The sequence below is a fragment of the Xiphophorus hellerii genome, chromosome 5 (genome assembly GCF_003331165.1).
Source record: "Xiphophorus hellerii strain 12219 chromosome 5, Xiphophorus_hellerii-4.1, whole genome shotgun sequence".
Taxonomy (NCBI): Eukaryota; Metazoa; Chordata; class Actinopteri; order Cyprinodontiformes; family Poeciliidae; genus Xiphophorus; species Xiphophorus hellerii.
The window spans coordinates 4,650,552-4,674,261 of NC_045676.1; the positions used below are offsets into that span (position 1 = coordinate 4,650,552).

General features: G+C 36.2%; 1 protein-coding gene across 1 annotated transcript in view; it reads left to right on the forward strand.

Moving 5' to 3' along the window:
- Positions 1–122: 122 nt before the first annotated feature.
- The window catches only part of arhgap10 (Rho GTPase activating protein 10), a 56,393-nt gene continuing 32,805 nt past the window's right edge, over positions 123–23,710 (forward strand). The window contains exons 1-11 of the mRNA XM_032562204.1: positions 123–308; positions 12,786–12,881; positions 13,576–13,637; positions 16,991–17,062; positions 17,266–17,367; positions 19,146–19,256; positions 20,103–20,207; positions 20,493–20,622; positions 21,210–21,316; positions 21,456–21,550; positions 23,055–23,136. Coding sequence (XP_032418095.1) covers positions 155–308; positions 12,786–12,881; positions 13,576–13,637; positions 16,991–17,062; positions 17,266–17,367; positions 19,146–19,256; positions 20,103–20,207; positions 20,493–20,622; positions 21,210–21,316; positions 21,456–21,550; positions 23,055–23,136 — 1,116 coding nt within the window. The 5' untranslated portion in view covers positions 123–154. The remainder of the gene's footprint in view (positions 309–12,785; positions 12,882–13,575; positions 13,638–16,990; positions 17,063–17,265; positions 17,368–19,145; positions 19,257–20,102; positions 20,208–20,492; positions 20,623–21,209; positions 21,317–21,455; positions 21,551–23,054; positions 23,137–23,710) is intronic.

Here is a 23,710-nt window from a genome sequence, read left to right on the forward strand (position 1 = left end):
ATCATTCTGACCTGAAACCTCCGGGAAAAACAGCGGCGGTGTGATCGCAACCGTTTGTGTTTTCACAGCTACAGAGTTTACGAAGCTTTCTTTTTTCTCCCCTTTCTCTTCCCCCTCTTCTCCTCCGTCGTTTGGAGACGAAGCTGTCACAGAAATGGGACTGGCCCCGCTGGAATTCAGTGAGTGCTATCTGGACAGCCCCAGCTTCAGGGAGAAAATCAAAGCACAAGAAATTGAGCTGGACAAAACCAACAGGTTCATCAAAGAGCTCTACAAAGATGGGAAGAACCTCATCAATGCGACTAAACGTAAGTTTCCAATCATAAGTTTGTTTGGAATCAAGCTTTTGTTTTACTTAAGGGTAAAACTAACTTTATTCTTTTACTGCATCATGCTGTGATGAGGTGGCTCGACTGACAGTACAGCTATTGTTAATGAATGTAGTCATGTATCTGATCAGATCAAGGCGTTGTCTTTTTTTTAATTCGTGTCAGTATTTACTCTGTCACATGAAACCGAATTTCAAGCAACTATTAACTTTTAACAGTTACAGACACCATCAAGTAATAGGTTTCTGTTCTTAATCTAATCTTGAAAACGTGTTTAATATTTGTGCTACGCTGGGTGAAAAGTCATCTTAAATCTGCTGGGCAAATTACTGCAGAATAATCAATCAGATAGTTTGTCACTTACTGGAGAACATGTCATGATGTGACTTTGTTTCTTTTGCTATTTTGTTGTAAATTGTTGTTAAAATCTTCAACATCAGATCCACCCTCCCAAAACAAGTTCCCATAATTGATGACATCATTAGCAACACATCAGAGCTTATTTTAGAACATTCAGCTTCATTTTTCCAGTTTATTTGCTTCTTTACTTGTATTCTTTAAAGCCGCTGCTTCAACCTTGAGCAGTGTGGGGTCATCTGTTGAACTTAGCAACAATAAAACTCATGAAAGTTCTTGGAATAGAACTATGGTGGACTGGATTAGAGATGAACCCAGTAGGCTTTTCCTTGCCAAGGAAGATTTGTTGTTTTTTTAGTTTTATTTTGAGGACTACAACAATAAAACAAGTACTTAGTTCAGACGCAAAAGAAAATTAAGGACAACTTTGTTGCTACATTTCGTAAAATTTCAAACAAACAAATCGGCATTGGCCAAAATCGGAATGGGTGATCAGCCGGAGAACTGCAGTCAGTGCACCCCAATTTAATATTTAATTTTTATTAAGCTAAAAAAAAAGTGTATGAAAGTACAGCATGCTGGTGCAAATGATGGAAGAGTTTAGTGTTGATCCATTTTTTTCCCATATTTGACAGTTGATTACAACCTGCCGGTTTATGTTTATTCTGAGATGTCATTTCAGAACACACCAGAGAAAGGTGATAAGGTCACAAACCATTTTTCATCCAGTCAGTTCACACTGTTGTGATGTCATTGACCCAAACATGCACAAAGCAGAAGTAATTGCTGGGTTTTCTAGTGGACTTTGCGTACGTTTTTACGGTCAGCATCTACATTTCCGTTGACCGTATAATTGCACAATTTGACATTTTGAAAATAAATTTGCTTAAGGGAAACACAGCAATTAAAAAAAACAACTAATTTTTTGATAAAAAGTTTTGACACTAGGATGAGGTAATTTTTTGGCGGCATCAAAATTTGTTTGCTTCACAAAATTACAGTGGAAATATTTCACATTACATGATCATATTGCCACTGATGCAAACCACAAAGACAATGACGACAGGAAGTAGTTGGAGGATGATGGCACGGCAGGGACTTTTTAAGATTTAGTGTAAACAAACTTAACTGCGTGTGATTCTGATTTTGTTTCTTATTTAGGCAAGGTAGATTTATTTATGTAGCACATTTTCAGCAATAAGGCAATTCAAAGTGCTTTACATGACTTACAGGGAAATACAAACAAATTAACAAACCAAAGGAAAGAGCAAAAGAAGAAAAATAATTTAACAATGTTGATCCAAAGCATATAAACTAAATACCTATTTAATGGAAAGACTGAAATTGCGAAATTGTTTTTTCGACATTGGCGGAAAACTGATAGTTTTGCTCACATTTGTAATGGAAACACAGCTACTGTGAATTTGTTAAGGAAAATAAAAATGCACACTTCGGTATGACAAGATAAGTATCATCTTATTTACTGGAAAATGTCTTTGACTTTTCTATGTTTTCCAAACCTGATCCTCATGGCACACTACCCTGGGTGTTTTAGATGTTTTCCTGCTTTAACGGACGTCATTCAGATGATTACAGTTCAGCAAAATCCTGTTAATCAGCCATCAATTGATTTAAGGTGTGCTGAGACTGGAAAACATCTAAAACATGCAGGGCAGTGTGCCACCAGGACCAGGGTTGGAAAACACAAGTTTAACCTGTTTTTTTATCGTGCATTGAAAAATGCTGGAAAAACTTGGTGGCTCAGTCTTGCCCTATTTATGTATCCTGGTCTGTTATAACCTCAAAACATCAGCCATGCTTACTTCTGTAAAACTTTCGGCAGTGTGTCTCCAAACATGTGACTTATGATTTTCATTTTGCCTGAAGCGCAGCATGCAGTTATTAAGAGAAAATTTTGACAAACTTAAATTGTTTATTGTTGCAGAAGGTGACTTCAGTAGAATTCTAGCAGCATAATTAAGGATGTTTGTATAATTTATCATGACAGAAAACTTCACACTGAAACCATGACCTTGGCATAGATATAGATCTCTTTAAGCACATGGGCACTTAGTGTTTTATCAGTTAGGTTTGGTTGAACTGCAAACATCTCAGCTTTTACATCTCAACAACAGTTAAAGACATGAAAGCATTAAAAAAAATGAAGGCGCTCCACTTTACGTGAAATCTGTTTATTTCAGAATCTACAGTCACCTGAGTCATTTTTTTTTTAGATATTTTTGCTTAGCGTCACTCCTTCAACAGATGATCCTTTGTTACTCCTGTTGTAACTTGATTAGGAAATGTTCAGCTTAGCCTGCAGCAGCTGTTGCTCTTTTTCAATCATCCAATTCTCCGCTACTAGCTGCTGTTTTCACACTCGGCGTTCTCAAATTACATGACTTCTTATTCATTTTGTATGACACATCATTTCAATTTTATAGTAATTTTATTAGTGAAAGGAAAAATGGTTGTGTTTTTAAAGTTCTGAAACTTTACATGTTTTCTAAGAAAAAAAGTGTTATCATCCAGACACTATTTTATTTAGTCGCTATAGCCATTACGTATATTTTGCATTCTTTTTTGCAGCTACATGCTTCTTCCAGAGGAACTCCCATGGAGTGATGAGGCAGATTTTGGCTTCCAGTCACTGGCAGATGAGCTGATATTGGTTCAGAGTGTCAGACTATGTTGCATAGTGTCTCGTTTCAGGAGGACATGCCATGTCTTGCATTCCCTGCTGTATGTGACTGTAGCTTAAATATATAATCCCAGCTTCCCTTTTTTCTTCTTCTTCTTCCTTTTTAAGTGTTTCCTAAAATTTGCCCCGAGACGCCTCATCTTCTAATTCTCATTGGGTTTGTGAAAGTTTATGAGAATGTCAATGAATAGGAAACTCTGGTCATGGCCTCCCACTGGGACTATTGCAAAATCAGTTAAAGTTTCAGGAAGGAACTGATGTTCATCTTCTTATGTGCTGACATTAAATTCTCTGTGTCAGTGTTGTTGCCAAAGCTGAGACAGTTTCTCTAAAAAATGTCAAAAACATTGCATTATATTGTTTCATTGCTCTCATGGTGACACATTTGTCAGTTTTTTTCCTTTCAGTTTAGCAGCTGTAGCTTTCAAATTAAGAACTGCATTCTCTTTTAGTTTTGTTTTTGAAACATTAATAGATAAAAAAAACCCTTAAGCAGTGCATCTTATAAAGAAACAAAATCCTAACTTTGAAAGATGTGAACAAATTGTTTTAAGGTCATTCTTGAATGTGAAAAATGGATGTGAAACCTTAAGATCTTGCAAATATGTACTTTGATGTCATATTTTGTATGGCAACGGTGAATGTTTTGTTTGCCTCCGGATGATGTCAGGTAGATTTTTATTGAATAAAACTGGAACCCAGATCAGAACCTTTTTAATATGTTGACATTAACTAGAAATATCCATCCTTCATTACCCACCCAATCAGCAGCTTTACTTAAATTCTTCAACCATTCATCCAACCACTTTACAAACCTAGTTTGACTATCCATCTGCCCACTTTATAGCCCATTTAACTCATTTATCTCCCCACTTTTGCCACCCGTTCAGCCGATTGAACCACCCGCTCTACCAAGCAGTCTATTAACTTTGCCCAGCTTCTTTTTTCATCCACTTTGCCTGCCTCTTTACCCTTTGACCTCCCATCTTCCCACTTTACACACCCACTTGACATGCTCATCAATCAGCATTACCCCCATTTACCTGTTACTAACCCTCTGTCCACCTGCTTTAGCCACTCTCCAGCTCCCTTTAGCCATTGAACTCCACCTGTGTTACCCATCTGTTTTACTGTGTAAGCCTCCTACCTTACACATGTACTTTAACTATACAGTCACCCACTTTACATACCCTCTATAATGTTCCCACCAAACTTTATGAGCTTCTGCATCTCAGACACTAAAGATGGAGTTGTATTCTAACTAACATCCATCCAAATGGCCAAAAATTGCATCCAGGCTTTCCGTTGTGGTTACGATATTGAACAATATTTCAATCTACCTACCATTTACCTACCTAACCAAGCTACTTTAACATCTTAATGAAGAAAATACAGAAATATTTTCCTTTTTTTTTTTTTTTACAGTATATTGTCATTTTTAGTTTTAATCTCCACACATTTTTAGACTGATAACGAAATGTGAAAAACGCAACCAGAAGATCTCAAATCTGCAACTTTTTATAAATGAAAAAATTCCCATAATGTGAGGGTTGTAACACACATATTGAGGGTTTTTTTTTGTTGCCCTTTTCTCTCTTTTTTTTTTTTTGTTTAACCTCTGGTTTTTAAATTTTTCACACATCCTAGTTCCAGTCACTGCTCAACCATGAACTCGACTTGCATCCTGATTTAAAATTACTAAAATGCCTTTCAAAGCAAATATTTGTAAGCATAAGTATAATAGTCACATTTAAGAGAAATGTTTAACCCCTTCAACTAGTTTTAGAATTTCTTTCCTCACAGGCTGGGACTTTCATAATAAGTCTCTTTTAGTGAATCAAGCCTTGGGTCATTTTGAGTTGAGTATAAGCAAATAACAGTGTTGTTCTTGCACACACACTCGGGGTGGAGCTCAGTGCCAGCCCAGCTGACATGTGGACATTGCTCCTACTGTAGAGTCCCGTATGGCCGTGTATTTGTTTCTCCTCTGCACAGATCATCCAGATTAACAGAAGGTTTCCTCCTTTAAATGCATGCTATAATTTGCATGTTCGGATTGTTGCAATGCTCATTTCTATTGGTGTGATTTTCTGTTTCCGGCCATTTTTGTAAAAAATAGGTTAAAGTGCCAAGCACAGAGATAAGTGTGTGTACCTGCAGTAAATATTGACTCATTTCAGGGCTTTTGTGAGTGTAAGACCAAATTTGCATGGTAATGTGTTTCACTTTTTGTTTGACCTCAGAGTGATCTAGTGTTTGGGCAGCGAGAAGCAGAGCTGTTATCTCCCTCGGCTGCCACAGCTGAGAGGATGTCCCACTATGGAAAGTCCTTGGTTGTAGGAGGAAACTTTGAAACCTGGCTCTGAGCCAGAGAGTCATGACATGGAAGTGCCCACTTGTACAGAACGATGCAGATGGGCTTCTGTTTCACAGGGTTTCCTCCATCTCCTGTCTTTACCCTTTCATTGTTTTCTAAAACCAACATATTATTTCTTTTTTTTAATGCAGTAATATACTCATTAATACTTTGATGTTGCTCTTTAAGGGTTGTTATTGCTGAAATAAAATCCACCAGAAGACATAACAGATTGTTGCTGTCAGGTCTGCTTCTGGATGTTCTCAAGAAATCTGGCGATTTATTTAGTGGATTTGTCTTTGAAAAGGCCGGTCATTCGATGGTCTCCTTCTCCTTGGCAGACAGGTTTAAGAGTAGCCTGTTAGGGTGCGCGTTGGCAGCCTGCTCCTGTCTGTAATCACATTACTTGTTCTGCCAAAGAGCCACATCACAATCTTTCATTAAAATTGCATTAGCTCAAGATGTGAGCTCATTTGGGAGGAAAGGATTTTATCGCTTTCTGGGGAAAGAAGCTCTCTATGAAGGCATTGCTTCTTCTTTCTTGGTGCAAATGTGCACAAATGTTAATGCACAGGATGTTTTCTAAAATGCCATCCTGATTTTGTAATCAAACGCTTGGTCAGGGCTAACCGGATGCAGCACTCTGCAGCCTCTCCCTGCACACTTGTTTTGAGGATCAGGAAGCCATGAATGTAGTAATGCATGTTTAGTGGGCAGGGAGCTGAGGGGGCAGGGACACGGTGGGAGGGGATGTTCGAGCCGGCTCTGTCCGGGCCAAAGGTTGGAGTTGAGTGGAGCAGAAATTTAGCCTGGAAGAGATGGGGAGAGTGAAACAGGAAGTGCTGTGGAAAGGTCCACTGTGGAAACACAGAGGGCAGCTCTGACCTCAGTGGCAAATCTGATCATGCTGTAGAAATCATAACAAACAGCCCGCCTACTAGTGCCAATTAATACACTGCGGAGTATTTAATAGCGGCTGCTCTTTGACACGGACTTGCATTTTATGTCTGAGGTTTAGGAAAAACTTTGGTGGAGCGTCCATTACATAGGATGCTGTTTCCTGCTCTCAAAGTTGGACGTTATGAAACGATGGGAATAAGACACTACGCCCTCTTTCAGTATGTTGGATTTTGCAAATTATTCAATTATTTCTAAAACGTTGACCTTTGCAGAGTTAAAAAATTAATAAATATAACGCCAAGAGAACAAAACGCACAACAGACTCTACCCTGTCAGTATTCAATAAACAAAGATAAAGCAAAATTAGTTAAAAATTAATAAAACATGTTTGGAAAGAGTTAGACACTGGTTCAATAACTTTAGAACCGCCTTAAGCATTAATAACCTGAGCTTATCAATATGTCAGGTTGTGATTATGGAGGAAAGTTAGTCCACATTTTTATATAATTACTTAATTTTCTTGAGGATTGTGGGAGTTTTTTTGTTAAAACTCTTTGAAGTTTCTGCCACAGGGTATCAAATGAATTTTTATTAAAATCATAAAAGTGCGTTTTGATACGTGAGGCATTTATTGATGAAAAAAAAAAATCTGAGTTCTTAGTTTTTGTTAGATTTAATGAGTAGCAAAAAGTCTTCATTATCTGACCTGTTCACCAGTCAGAGCCGATCAGAGAATTTTGTTTGTCAGATTGTTTAATGGAGCTGTGCTTTTTAAGTCCTGTGATGTTAGTTTTTATTTAATGGATAATGTATGTGTGAATTCTGTGGTTTTATACACATGAGGTTAGATTTAAATAATTGCAGAACCTTTTATTATGCCCCGAGATGTAAATGCTTGGTGTTGAGACCAGGTTTACTTTCTTTTTCTAGAACTATAGTTTCATGACTTTTTTTTTATACCATCACTTCAATTCTGAAATTCTTTTTTAATCCCAGAGGAAAATTAAACGTTGTTGTAGCTCATATTGTAAATGGTATTCCAAAATGTGCTGCTGAGTTTACTTTGTAACACGGCTGCAAACGGGGAAAGTCTCGTAATGCAGTTGGTATGAGCAGACGGGCATAAATCGAAGCGTAATCAAAGCACAATGTCACAGCAGGCATCAAGTGAGAGCAGAGCCTGTGATAAATAACACTCCAGGCTAGAATCGAACTGGTATGGAGCATTTATTTAGCATCTGCACTATCTGCTTACTGTCAATTCAACAATCAATACAAAAAAATCCATGTCCTGTTGTTATTGCACAAAATATGCATTTATGGTTTATAATTTAAGTATAAATTAGATGGTCTATGCAACATTTTTTGTTTTATCAGTTTGCCTGTTGCACTGTGAAACATTTACTTCATCAACTTACTTTCAGAGTTTATAGCTGCATGTTTTAGTTAACATTGATTTGGTATATTTCAGTTTTTATCAATAAAATCCATCTTCTGTTGTAGCTACTAGAATGTGAGTGTATATTTCAGAAACCCCCTTTTCTGGGAAACTAATGTTTAAGTGAATCGTGAAGACTTGGGGCTGTTTTTTAGAGGAACATTGCTTTCAGTTTCAGATAGAGACGAGGTGGGGTCTGCATGAGTCATGCTTCGAAGCCTGGACTCTGGGGCCTCTCTGGTGTTCAGCCTAGAAACTAGCCAAGTTTGACAGTTCCCAGGTTTACTCTGAAATACCTTGCTTTAAAAGGCAAAAATCAGAAGAAGACTTTGCCTTGGACTGCTGTGTGCCCTGGAGTGTGTGGTATTTCTGTCTTGTAATGCTCCTTTTCTCTTGGAGCGGCTCTCCTGTCCATCTCTCGCACATTTGTGTTTATGTCTTAGCTGTTGCTGTTTTCCTCTGCCCTGCTTGTTGTCTGATTCTCATTATTGCTGGAGCATCATAAAAATCAAGTAATGCTCATTCTTCATGCTTTATGTCATAAGTTTCATTGCTGGGTTATATTTTAACAGTCCACCCTGGTGCAGTTGGGCTTTTTTGTGCACTTTGGGCATATGGCTTTCATAAAGAGCCAGCATGTTTATCCATTTACATAAGTGTTGTTGGAATGCACTTAAGTAATGTTCAGAGATGTAAAACTCAAACCTGTCTTTGATAAATAGAAAAATAAGCATGGAAAAAACAAAAACACATTGCTTAATATGTCTGTTCTGCGCAATGAGTGAACTGTTCATGAATCTCTAAAAAAACTGGCACATTTCAGCAACATAGCGAGTGACACATAAGCTTGTTGATTCACAATTGTGTGACTTTTTTTTTTTACTTCCTCCCCTCCAGGGGGTCTTTTGTGGGCTCTAGTGTCCCTTATATGAAAGTAGGCTGACAGGAAAGGGGGAACAAGAGGGGGGAAGATATGCGGCAAATATCGCCGGGTCCGGGAATTGAACCCGCGATGGCCGCGTCGAGGACTCAAGGCCTCCAAACGTGGGTCGCGCTATCCCCAACGCCACCACAGCACGCCCAATCGTGTGACATTTTAATGTTTTTTTTTTTTGTTTTTTTTGGTAAAGTGCGTCAAGGTTCAGATTGTTGTCAAAACATGTTTTTACCATGTTGTGAAGCAGCTGAAAGGTGGCTAAAACAAGGACTGTAAACACTTCTTCACAGCATTACAATCTTAAAATCTGCCATGCTGTACTGAATGTCGTCTTTACAAAGTATTGGTGAGGTGTTTTTGTACACATTAACGCAATGGGAACTCCATTGCATGTGATGAAGTATGAGCTTCCTGATTGTGTCAAGCATACACAATAACATCCATAGTGATGTTCAGGTGGTTTATTATCATGATGGCAGCATAAGAGGTTCTGGGCAGAGCATGTGGGAGAGATCAGATCATATTAAACATGTGGGACTCTGTGCTCTCTCGTGTTTGTGATTGAGAATTTAAAATGGGAATGACTATGCTTGCTTCCTGCTTTGTCTAAGACTTCATCCTCTATACCCTGCAGTAGTAATGATCCAACTCAGTTACAATTACTGTAAGACTTTTTCAGCTGCTTTTCTGAGTTTAAACCCAAAGGCTACAACATGCTCCTCTGATGCTTTTCACCCTTTTCAACTCTATGCAATTGTAATGAAATGAAACATCAGACTTATACTGTATAGGGTTCTGTTAGGACATTCAAAGATGCTTTTCAGTGAAATCACCCGTTCATGCATGCATTTAGACTCTGATGATGTCAAGTAACTAGATTGTAGCCACAGCTGCCCGGGGGCAGTCTGAAGCAAGACTGCCATACATCAGTGCCATCGGACATCCTGATCGCTACCATCACGCAAGATAGGTGAGGTTTTCTCCAAGGACACAATGACAGAGACGAACCAGCAACACATAGATTGCAGGACGAACTTGTACCTCATAAACATTTACCTGTTATTTTCTGCTTTTCAAAACACAAAAAAACTATGACATAAGAACAGAGGTGAAAAAAAGAGTGAGAGAAATTTCAAACATTATCAGATATTACACGTCCTGTTCACCACTACGTTTGACTTTCAAATTGCTTGACTGCCTTTTCACTTTATTTGACAGTTTGTCAAAAAAACGTGTCACCTGTTTGTGTGTGGCTGCCGTCATTCCACTTACTGTGAATAAAACGATTAGAGGAGGCTCACCTTTTATGGATTTGCCCATGCCGGTTTGGATTCCTGCTGTCTGTTTAGTTTGGATCCTCTTAGATTTACAGTTGCTTCAGATAAAATGGATACATCCATCTTGTAAGTGCCTCAATAATCACCTCTGTTGGCAGACTTATGTTTGCCAGAATACTTTCTGTTGTTTAGATCGATCAGTAACCTTTACCAGATTACTGAACTGGAAAAGGTTATGGACAGAAACAGAGTAGATTTAGTGTAATGTGTTTTATTGTCACACTGTGTTATCGTGTTTATTATCTGTATCTAAAGAATGAAGGAATGTGGACTTTTTCTTTTGTCACATTAAGATGAGGTGAAAAATCCCAACTGATTATACTTAGAAAGAATTGAGTATATATTTATAGTCAGGCTTTTTGCCAACAATTCCCTTGAGCTAAAATGCGCTCACAGAACATTGCCTCTAAAGGAATATTTAAAGGCCTTATCAAAACACAAATACTTATAAATGCTGCAGTACCAAAGTTGACCTATTGTTAAGGAAATCTTCTCAGCTTCCTGTACAACAAGAACTTTGCAGACCTGGTATTAACCGGCATAATGTCTGATTCTAGTTATAAGCGTAGATCTTTAAGCATGAGTGTTTACACTTAGTTATTTATTAAAATCTGAGCAAATATCACTGTTTATTCTTTAGATCCTGTCCTGGGAGGAAAATTTAATGATTTGTGACTTTGCACAATTCATTATAATAATTCCTGAATACATCATGTGATTTATTCAGATGTCGTTACACTCACTCAATTGTTTTCTGTCTGTACTTCTCAGCACCTTCATTATTATTTTGGTCTCATTTTGATTCACAGACATTTAAAAAAAAATTTTGTGCATATAGACCTTTTACGAATAATATATGCATTTTTATTCTTTTTTTTTTGTATTTGATACAGTAAGCATGCTTTGACTATATCAGTAACAGCCTTTTAAATTTTCAAATGCTGGAAGTATTTTCTTCACATGACATGGATGTATGCATGTCATGTACGCATGTTCATTTTAAACAATTTATTTTAAGTATTTTTGTGATGACGGGAGATATCCACATGATATCTCTTCTTCTTTAGGGGAGTCACATCAGGCTTGGATTCAGAATGCTAAACTAATGCAGATAATAACCCCAGACAACCTCTGAAGGCGGCCTGTGCGAAGCTGTCCTCAGTTCACTTTGGTTGTGTTCAAACTTGTACGATTAGATTACCCAAGACAGATGATTGGGCCAGCACTGAATGGGTACTTAAGGAGGTTTAAAAGTTAAGATAAAGTCCACCCATCTAGTTCCATACCTTGGCATATCTCTCACATGTTTAGCCCAAAGAATGCTAAGAAAAAAAAATGACAACAGTAAAAATAAATTGGAACAGTGGAATTATTTGTAAATGATTTTTGACTGTAGTCAGTGTAATAAAAGTCTGTTATTCCTGTAAACCAAAGGCCAAAGAACATGAGTACTTGTGCCATGATAATACTTTTTGTTGTCTTGGTTTGTTTGGAGTTTTGAGAAGATCTAAGATTGTATTTTATTCTTAATTTTTTAGCAATTTATGCTGGTTTCGGGAATTATGCTGAAAGTGCACCTGGAGTGCACTGACAAATCAGCCGGCCGATACATCCACGTAAAAGCAATTTTATGCACCAACCTTATCTGCCTATGCAAGATTCTGGAAATCAAGCCAACTTTTGCTCTGTGTGAGAGGGATGACTGGTCACAATAGTCATCCCACACAAAAAATCGATATCTGCAAAGATTGGAATCAGGAGGTCAAGATTTTTAAAGATCAGTGATCAGCCAGAAAAAAGTAATCGGTTGAGCCCTAAAATTTACTGATGTTGAGTTTGACATTGTATACTTTCTCCAATAATTTAAGTTCATGTAATTTACTTTATTAATAAATAACACAAAGATCCAGTAATCCTAATTGATACAATGTTTATTAGTGATAAATATGTTGTTTTTTTTGTGTGCAGAAAACGTAATATTAAGTTCAAAGTTCTCTACCATAGCAATAATACAGTTGGATAGGTGTGCATAGTAATCTAAAGTTGAGGTCTTTCCTTTTATGTTTACAATTTGCATAACATATGGTAAATATGTTGACAGCTGTCTTTGGTAACATTTGGCTTGTAGACAGATACCAAGTTTGCTCTTTTTTGTGGTGTCATCATGTGTGCTTAACAGGATGTAGCAGAACATAGTCAGACAGGATGTTAGCATTGTGGTCCAAACACATCAAACCTCCTTTTCAAACACATTAAATCTCTTGACGGTAAATGATTTCCTAGCATCGACTCTTAGCACAATATTTGGTTTAGTAAAAGTACTGTTGTATGTTCTTATAACTGAATGTAATTTTTTTTTAAATAAATTTGCACCTATTAAAAGATTTTGTAATTATGTTTTTCTTTGTTCTGTTTGCGACTGCCTTTCAGAGCTCGGAATGGCTCAGCGAAAGTTTGCCCAGTGCCTGGGGGAGTTTCAGTTTGAGTTCATCGGCGATGCAAAAACTGACGATGAGAAATGCATTGGTGAGAGTGGTTTCTCCCTTCTCCTGTGATGACAGAACTAACCACTGGTTTTGTCACAGTCTTCATAGAAATGCACTTTAAATGTTTGTTTACTCTTCTTTTTCCACCAGCCAATTAAGAACAGCCACAACTAGAATTATTCAACCCCCACTGCAATTTCCTTTATTTATTTTTTAGCTAGTTTTTTTTTTTTTCTTTTTCATCTATAATATTTTATCTTAATTTTACCCCACTTTAAATCAGGCTTCTAGAGAGATTAACAAAACTAGCTGCTGCTTGCGATATAAAAAAAAAAAAAACATATAAATTTCTTAACACAATATTACAAGTGATTTTTTTCGTAATTAAGCACAAAATGTAAATTATATTGACGACTGCAGTCTTAAAGATTTCCAACCTCTTCATGACCAGCATCTTCCGTACTTAAGACATTTTAAGTACGATGTAATGCTAAACTAAGACAAAATTCTTGTAATGTAATTTTATTTAACTAGTTAAGCTGTTGTTTCTTTTTTTTTTATTACGAACTCTTAAATAATTTAGATTCTTCCCTGGAAACCTCATTTGCAGCAGATGTTCAATAATATTTGTGAAACTGATTGATGCTCATAGCACAGCTGAGATGTATTTGAAAAAAAGACAGACAGGATGAATAAGTGATTCTAATTATTGTTTTTTTTTTTTGCCTTTATAGACGAGTCTTTGCAAGAGTTTTCCATGTTCTTGAAAAATCTGGAGGACCAAAGAGAGCTAATGGTGAGAAGATTTAAACTCTATTTACAACCTTGGGAAAAATAAGTGTGGGTTTGAGACCAGATGCACACAATGTTTTGCAATTATTTCTTAACTGCCCACATGTGTAATTTTATCAGTTTGTGTGCGAATTAGACTTGACTCAGCAAAGTGTTTTTTGTAAGGTTATAAAAGAAAAAGGGTTGGTGGCAAAAGTAGAAGTTTGCTTCCTATAATTTAAATGTTTTGCTTCTCTTTGTCTCACTTTGATTTACACATTGAGTCATAATGACACATTTTGATTTCCTTCTCACAACATTCTGTGGGAAAATGTGGTTATGTGGCAAATATGATTACTAAGCTAGAGCTGGTCTGCCCATTTCTTTTATTTGAGACAGAATAACAGGAATTATTCACCCTGCTATTAAATTGATATTATACTGAGTATTAAAGTTAAGTGTACAATTCCTTATTTAGATTTGTTTCATACATAGACTTAAATTTTGATGTTCTGTTCTTTGTAGTGTAACGCCACTATAACAAATTAGCATAATTATTGAGATGCACCAATCCGATATTGATATCTGTATCAGTCTTGATATTTAAAAAAATTTCTAGATTGGGTATTGGTGAAAATGTTGCAGTTTTATTTTTGCATATTTGACTAAAGTAGTTAACCTATTTTTGCCAGATTATTTATTTTACATTAACGGTTACAATCCTAATTGCACTGAATTAACAAATTAAAGTTATGTTTTGTTTTTAAGTTAGACTAAGCTTATGAAACTATTGGTGTATTTAAGTGTGCTGTACTGGTCCAGAGTTATCAAAAAAAATTCTAATTCAGTACAACTATGTCCGTGTTCAGAAAAAAAGAAAAAAAAAATGGAAAAAAAAACGTTTTAAGTCAATTCAGCACTGTTTTTCTTTATTAGGTCTGTACTGGCAGGTACTAAACACAACGGTGGATTTAATTAGGCAGGATTTGTAAAGTAATGTTACCTCAGAACTTTAAACTAAAGGATTGGAACATATAAAAATTTTAGCAATTTTTAAAACTGGAGCTACGTAAAACTTTGGTGTACCTTTATACAGTGAACTATTTGTGCAGACGCACCTCACTTTTTTATTGGTTGAGTGTACCAAGGTGAGTCGAGTGGCTGCAATAAAAAGAAAAAGGCAGAGTACTGGAATAATTTACTAGCTGCTTGGTATATTGGCCCACCTTCATTGTAAAGTATTTATTTTCAGTACAGTTTAACATTTAAAGTCCATGTATTTTTGAGCTCCATCTGATTCTGGAATATGTTGCTTTTCATCTTATATATTTTCTTAAGTCGGACATGCTTTCTGTGACTTTGATTTTTTTTTTTTTTTCTTTTAAAATTTAAAGTATTAATCATGTTTACCCACCTGGCCAGTTCACTTGTCAATTTAGAGAATAATCATTTATTAAATATTTTTGATAATAATGGCATGTTAGAATTTACCTAAATTACTATTTGTTAAAATATATATTTTATTTTTAAGAAGCTACATTATATTTAGCTAGAAAAACACATGTATATATTTATACTTTCTTTAACATTTACCACATTTAAACTGTATACATATCAATAATATGTAGGAATTGATTGCAGTTCATACCTGAATGCACATTCATTTGTGTCTCATCTCTTCTGTTGAACTATGAGAGTCCTTTTGCTATTCAATAATCGCAAAAAGCTTTGATACACGCTCAAAATATACATTTTTTTGAGTATTTTTCACTCGCATCATTCAGGTGACACAGTGAACCAGTTCCTCTATTATTGCTCATGTTTGAACAGTTTTTCAACTACCTGGGAGTGGCTGCACAGATGACTGCATCCCAGTTGGACATTATAAACATCATAGGTTTACATAACAACACAAATCTCATAAGGAGCAACTGTGAGCAAGTCCACAGTTCTGCAACTCCTTACTCATAAAACTAGCATGTGACTAAGGTAGCAGTGTTAAAGTCAGGTATTTTAAGAGCTACTGAAATCACACCTCAGGTAGTTAAGAAGCAGAAGTACTTTGGAGTCATTTGAAGACTTTTGTTTAGTGATGGTTGAAGTTAGTGACACTTGCACATTTCTACAGTGCCTGAGATTTTGTGTAAAAGTTGGTTTTCTGGGTAATGTCTGTATGTAGTGTCTGAGGTAAAGGTCAGAACCCATCATCAGTGGCTGGCTGATATGATTGTTGTGCCAAGTAGACCACAGCGGTAAGCACCGCTCAGCACAGAGTGATGACATCACACTGCAAACAGAGGAAAGCAGTATGCATGTGCAGACATGCCTTGCAGCTAGCGCAGCAGAAACGACACAAAAACATTAACAACGGGTTGCATGCCAAACTCACTGTTCATGTTTATGTAAAATTTACTACTTTACATAAACAGCCATGAAAGCATCAATTTTTATTTACAAATTTAGTTGTAAAGAGATTCAAAAATGCAAATATACAACATAAGTAATTGAGTTTGTACAGTGTAGGCCTGTCACAGTAAAAAAATGTATTGCCCCAGGAAAGAAAAAATCTATAACATTGTTATTTTGAGATCATTTTCAAGTAATATAATGGTAATGGAATAGTAATCAAAGAACACATTTTCAAAGATAAATAAACTTTATATTCTAATGAACATTTAACACTGAAACTGAAAGACATGTTAAATATCTAAAATACATGAACAAAACAGAAACACCAAATAAAATGGAAACTGAAGTCTGTAGATAAAATTGTCCTTCAGAAAAGCACTAGTTGAAAAAACTAGAAGACTGAAGATTTTTGTCATCCAGTTTTTGTTAGAAAGAGACAGAAAAGAGAAAAACAATAAATCATTCAAATGGAAATTATTGAGCTTGTTTTAATTTATCAAGAGATTAATTTATTGATTTATTGATTTATTGATTATTGCGACAGGCCTGTTAGTGCAGTGCCTTGCAAATGACTTGATACCTTTTCAACATTTCATATTTTTTGTTACACTGAAACCAACAGAAAGTAGGATGGATTTCCAAACTTTAATCTGCTGATGAAAATTTGAAAAGTGGGATTTAGATTTGTAGATTGACCCCCAACACTCTGATGCAGCAAATAAAATCCGGTACAACTTGTTGCCTTCAAATATCACATAATCAGTGGTGGTGGATATTTATATAAAATGTTGAAAAGCACCACCATTTGGTCTATCATGTGTTGTTCTATCACTTAAATTTCTACTTTAAAATTTTTGTACTGTATAGACCAAGAGGATTATTTGGTTTCCACTGTCTGTTTGAGTTACTGGAAGTGCTAGAAAGTAATTGTATTTTATTGAGATAAAATAATATCTGTTCTGACTATAGATGCGAAACATCACAGAAACTTTAATGAAACCCCTCGAGAAGTTCAGGAAGGAGCAGCTCGGTAACGTGAGGGTAATGTATGATGATTCGTTGCTTTTTCTCCAAATTTCTTAATTTTAGTGGATCTATTTGAATCTTAATAATAACCTTTTAGATTGCTTGTCTGCTACAATTAATGATTAAAATAGAGACCAGCTTTATTCTTTTGAATATTCTTTTTTCCTAAGCTAATCACATTTTTTTGTGTTTTTTGTTTTTTGTTTTTTTTCTGGAAGGCGGAAAGAAAAAGGTATGAAAAAGAAACAGAAAAGTACTACAGCTCCCTGGAGAAGCTTTTAAATTTGTCTGCAAAAAAGAAGGAGCCTCAGCTGCAAGAGGTATTTATCTTTCCCAGAACATGACAAAAAGAAAAATCTTTTGTAAGTTTACAGTTAGGTTTTTTTGTTGTTGTTGTTGTTACACTTGCTTGTTGACTGCGTTTGGTTTTCACTGACATGTTGGACTTGGGGCTACTGCTGCTTTCTGCAGTTTCTGGAGCAGTCGTTGCTATACAACCTTTAGTTGATTATTATAAACTGCTTGGAAACCAGCAGCGTTTTATGTAACCCTTCTGACATCTTGTTTTTGTCCGTCGTTAATGCCATGTTGTTTGTATTGGCCAGCCAGAATGGAGGCTTGAACTTGTGAACATAACTTCGGCAGCCTGTTCTGTTCTGATCCAGCAACTTCCGTCACACGTTATAAACAGACCTAACTGCACCAATACTTCATTCACGACATTCAAGATAATCAAATTACAGAACAGTTATGTTGTCATTGACTCCACCATGTGAACGTTCAGCTCGTGTGTTTTACAGGAACTAATAGTGGATAAGTCGTGGTTCAGTAATTGTGGATTTATCTGTTGAACGTAACTCCAAAATATTCTAAAGAAAATGCAGCTTGGAAAGCTCAACTACCTAGGCCCCATTCTTCCTGACATGCTATTGGCTGGTGTTTGCAAAGCAGCCAATCTACGAGCAGTGTTGATTTTCCCTGGCACTGATTGGCTGTGTACAAGAAGGCTGTAGAGGTTATCTTTGGTTGTAGTATTAAGATAGTATCCTATGTGTATCAATGCATATTAAGGTATATTTTATGTTTGAACTATTAGTAGGCAGTTGTCTAATAGCAGATCGTTTTTAGAATGCGTTTCAAATATTTATTGAGTTTTAATGTACTAATTGATATTTTGCAAATTATATTTAACTATCAGCATATTTTATTTCTTGCTGTAGCACAGTACAGCGAGAAACAATGACAAATACTGGCAGAAATTGTCAGTAAGCCTATTTCTGCCCAGTTTCTCATTGTAGTACACTGTTTATATTAAAATCCTTTTCATTGACAAGAGTCATGGTTTCCAGTTCCCAGTCAGGAAATGGTGGATTAAATCTGAGGTCTGTGTAATTTTTACTCATGGTTACTTATAGATCCACTAACAGGCCACTAACTTGCTCTTAATCTTACTCTTGCTTGTGTTCCTGCAAAAACACACACAATTACAGTTATTACATTGGTTGTCCAGGATCAAAATTGTAAATATATTATAATTTTACCCATCTCTTTGTGCTTTGCAACATTTTTAATGGTATAAAAATGTTGTTCAGGGAAAAAAACAAATGGATACAAAAAATAATTAAGAAAATATTAATAAGATTTTGCGACTATACACAACGGCTACATTTTAAGGTGTTTTCCAGATTTCCAGTTTCCCGTTCATTTAATCTTTCTGGCATTTTTTTGAAACTTTAAAGTTCACTTTGACACCGACTACTGGAGCTTGTCCCGTCCTTGGGAAAGCACTCCTTAATTTGAGCTTCCTTAGACGTCCTTCTGTCTTTCCTGTTAGGTGCCTGTGTGTGTGCATCTCTGATTTTGCTTTGCAAATTAGGAGTCTGAGGCAGTGTGCTGAGGCAGGCCTGCTATCTGAAGTTATTTTTATGTGAATTTACTGACAGCAGTATGTTTACCCACTCAGATGTGTTAAGGAATAATTCTATCCCATACTTTAAGGGCAAAAGAAGTCGTACAGTTCTCCAAGCAGCAAGCGTGTGTTTCTTCCTTTCCTCCACATGTCTGTAATTATCATGGTGTGTGTTCTCCACCTCTCCAGGCAGACAGCCAGGTGGAAATCATGAGGCAGCACTTTCAGGAGGAATCACTTGAATATGTGTGTAAGCTGCAGGAGATCCAGGAGAGGAAGAAGTTTGAATGTGTGGAACCTGTGAGTGGCTAACCAAACTCATGCAGTTTTTATTAGCATAGCAGTGATTCCTAACTTGGAGAACTAGAAACTGAAACTGTTTAGCAGATGTGATCCATCAAAACATCGATCCAACATCATCCATCCATCCATCCATCCATTTTCTGTACACCCTTGTCCCTTAGAGGGGTCAGGAGGGGTGCTGGTGCCTATCTCCAGCTAACGTTCCGGGCGAGAGGCGGGGTCACCCTGGACAGGTCGCCAGTCTGTCGCAGGGCAACACAGAAACCGATCCAACATCAATTTAGTTACATTTTTTTAGCCATATTTAGACAGTTGGGTTAGACAAACAACAAATTAATGCTTTATCACTTATAACTGATCAGTCATAATAAAAATGATTAGTTGGGTTGAACTCAAGTCTTTTAAATCTTGTAAAGAATATTAACATTTTAAAGTTTGTCCCCAAGTTGAGACTTAGAAACATGTCAATTATGGATAGAAAGTCAACATGTCATAAAACAAAATCCATCTTTCAATACATCACAAACATATGTACGTAACAAAGCCACCCAACTTAAATTATTACTCAAATATAGGATCCTAATTTTAAAATATAGTTATACTGCTGCAGTTTCTTAAGAAACCACTTTTAGAAGAAACTGACACACAAATGCACAGTCACTGAAAAATCTTCCTGACCTGTGATGGATACATCCGATCTCATGAATTTATATAAAGTAAGATGTGACACTGTAAATGTTTAGTTTACTTTTCTAATTGGTTAGTCTAATACAGTAAAATTGTTATATTTGTTACAATATAGTGGGAGACTTTATTAACTCATATTTGTTTCATATTTTGTAGATGCTGGCATTCTTTCAGACTGTATTCACCTTTTATCACCAAGGATATGAACTTGCCAAGGACTTTGACCATTATAAGACAGATCTGCAGATCAATATTCAGAATGTAAGAAAAAAAACTATCCTGGATGAATAAATGATTTTACTTGCTTTTGTTTCTGCTTTTTATGAATCTTAACAAAGAAAAGAACATGTATATCATAAACGTCCTTCCTTTCTTGTTTTTGGTTGAAGGTCTAATTGCTTGTTTTTGTGTTTTGTGGCAAATTTGATCAAGTTCACAGTGTTTTCAGAAAAAAACATGTTTGCTTTGAAATGCATTGGCCTTCTATTAGGAAGGTCATCCTACACTCACTTCCTGGAGTGTGTATTTGTTTCCTCTCCCACCCAGACAAGGAGTCGATTCGAGGGCACACGGTCAGAGGTGCACGAGCTGATGAAGCGGATCAAAGACACACCACAAGAATATAGACAGACCAGCCCCATCAGTTTTGAAGGATACCTTTATGTGCAGGAAAAACGTAAGGTCATATGAATAAGCAGAAACTTAGAAAAAGCATATTTGAAAATAAAGTGACTTGCGAAAGTATTTCTGTTCAATCAGATTTACTTTTAGATATTTTTTCACATCACAACCACAAAAGTCAGTTTATTTGAATTAACTTTACACTCAATCATCAACTGTGAAGTGGAAAATGTTTGGTGTGCATTTGTAGTCAGCCCCCAGAGTCAGTGCTTTGTTTAGCCAGCTTTATTTTTTTAGCAAAATTGCTCATTCTCAGACAGAGTTGATTGAATTCATTTGTGAATAGCATCATTTTGTCCTGCTGAAAAGAAGTTTTCCCGCAGCATGATACTGATATCAATATGCTTCACCATGTAGATGCCGTGTCCATGCAATGTATTCCATGTAGATTTATTTTTAGGTTGGTCTTTGTGATAACTGTTGTGAAAAAGACTTACTACCTGAGCTATTGTATAACAATCAACCCCAACACAGGTCAAAATTTGTCTCACAAAATTCTGTTGTAACTTGTGAAACCCAACAAAAAATATTATGAAAGACACTTTTCACATTTAATTTTTCTGTGTTGTACAATATGTTCAGGACCACCCCCCTTTGGTTCAAGCTGGGTTAAACGCTACTGCACTTTTGTCAAAGAGCAGAAGATTCTGCACATGGTGACTTTTGACCACAGATCAGGTGGAAAGATTGTGAGTAGTCACAGTATGCAGTGCTGTTACTTATTTATGCCACACTTTTTATAAATATAAGCTATTGCTTTAGCATTGTAGTTTTTTTTTTTTTTTTTTATAAAAACCTTTCAGAGTGTAAGTAATAAACTCATTTTAGGGTGAGACGGAGTCCGTCACACTCAAATCCTGCGTTCGCAAAACAACAGACATGTTGGACAGGAGATTCTGCCTTGAGCTGGACATAACAGACAGGTAAGATTTCAATTCAGTTTATTTTTATAATGCCATGAGTCGTCTCAAGGCACTTTAGAAAAAAAAGTTTTCTATCTCAGGAAACCAAGCAGATTGCATCGAATCTGTAACTGTGTTTTCATTATCTATGAAATTGAGCAGATTGGAATTAATGGAAACACGCTAACTTGAAAAAAAAAATCATGTTTTCAATAAAAAGTCTTTTTTGCGCTAGGATGAGGTGATTTTTCAGCTGTATCGAAACTGGTGTATTTAACAAAAATGCAATGGGAACATCTTTAATAACTTACCGTGTGAGTAAATGTATTCATGTACGATTTTAATTGTGGTTCTTGTTTAATGACTTGGAAAACACAGCAATTGCAAAATTGTGTTTTTTCAGCATAAGCAGAAAATTGCAGTTTTGTGAACATTTTCTAATGGAGACACATCTATTTACTTGTAGCATTCCCTCCTTCTGGACAAGCATGTAGCAACTGCAGATAATTGCTTGCATTGTGTTGACTATGCAGAAATCCGGCATGCATGCATACCGAGCATGCATGTGGTGACAGTGGAGAGGATAGACTCCCCTTTAACAGGAAGAAAAATCCAGCAGAACTTTACTTTATTAAGTCAGAGCATATTCACAAAAAAGAAAGAGAAGAACTGATGTAGGAGCACTTAAATTAAAGAAAAGTAAAAAGTTGATAGCAGGAGAGGGAGAGCGTTTGGTTGTTGGCAGCGTTGTCTCAGCCAATATCCCCTCCAGCAAGGAACTACATCCATCAGAACACTAAGATGTTCTGATTGAATAAACACTAAGAGAAAAAATAGTTACCGTATATGTAACTACATAAAGAGGTAGCTCAAGATTACTTAACCCCTTAAACTATACATTAGAGAGGTAGAGCCAGTTCATCTTGTTTTGATAATGAGATTTGAATGAATGAAACTTTTTTTTAATCACTTTATCAGATAAGTGACACGACTGCTTTGGCAGCTATTTCCACCTGCGTGCCTTTTGTGATAATACATTATAAAACATTTGACATCCTCATAAGTCACAGTGAAACCACGTCAATGTTTTTGTCCCTTTTCTACTGCAATTCATCTTGGATTGCAGAACATGTAATAGCAGGACTTCTCACCTGCAGTAACAGACACCCATTCAGTCAAACAACTTAATTGTGCCCAGCCTCCTTTCATAAGATGAGCAATGCCCCTTATTTAGAATGGAAATTTGAGTGTGCTCATCAATTCTGACTGTCACGAATAATTTGATATCCATCTGGCCGTGCATGATTATGGATGTCATAAACCAGTTGGAGAGTCTGAGAAGGCTTATGTTTGTAGTTACAGTAAATTCAAGGGGAATGTGTCCTTGGCAGCAAGTGTTTATTTTTGGCATGCATAATGCTAAGCACCCTGAATGTTTCATCCTGACACTTAAATAGCTGAGTGTCTTGCTGTACTGTAACTCAAAGACTATTTCTGATGCTAACGTGGCATGCCTCTCTCACAGGCCTGGGACGGTGCTCACTGTGCAGGCGCTGTCAGAGGATGACCACAAGCTTTGGATGCACGCCATGGGAGGGAAGGAACCTGTGAGTCAACCTCATGGTGTTATCATATACATCACACACATGCCACGTTTTATTCTGACAGAACAGACTTTTGTGGTTAACTTACTAGACAGACTTGTGATGCATTTTTATTTAAAAACATAGTTGTTTTTTTTTCCATCTAGCTCATTTCTACGCCCCTACAGCATTTAAATAAAAGGGGAAAAAAAATTTTTGCAAGTAGTTCAAGAATGTCAGAGTTTATACTCATAAAAAACATTTTTAAAAAATGAAATAAATAAATGAAAAAACACAAATAAGCTATAAAATTTTTTTCTTTGTATAAATAATTTAGCATTGGCTAAAATATATCACAACACTTGATGTCGATTTGGATGGACATTCAACTTTTAAAAAGATCCTACTATTTAAAAATGATTTTAAAATAACTTCTAATTTGTTTATCTGTTTATTTATTTAAGGATCTCCATTAGTCTACCATAAAAGAGACTATTGTTCTTGGGGTCCACACAACAAATCAAACTTTTACAAACCTTACCAAAAAAACACGATGAAATACCTTAAGAAAGACACAAACAAAATCAAACCACAAAAT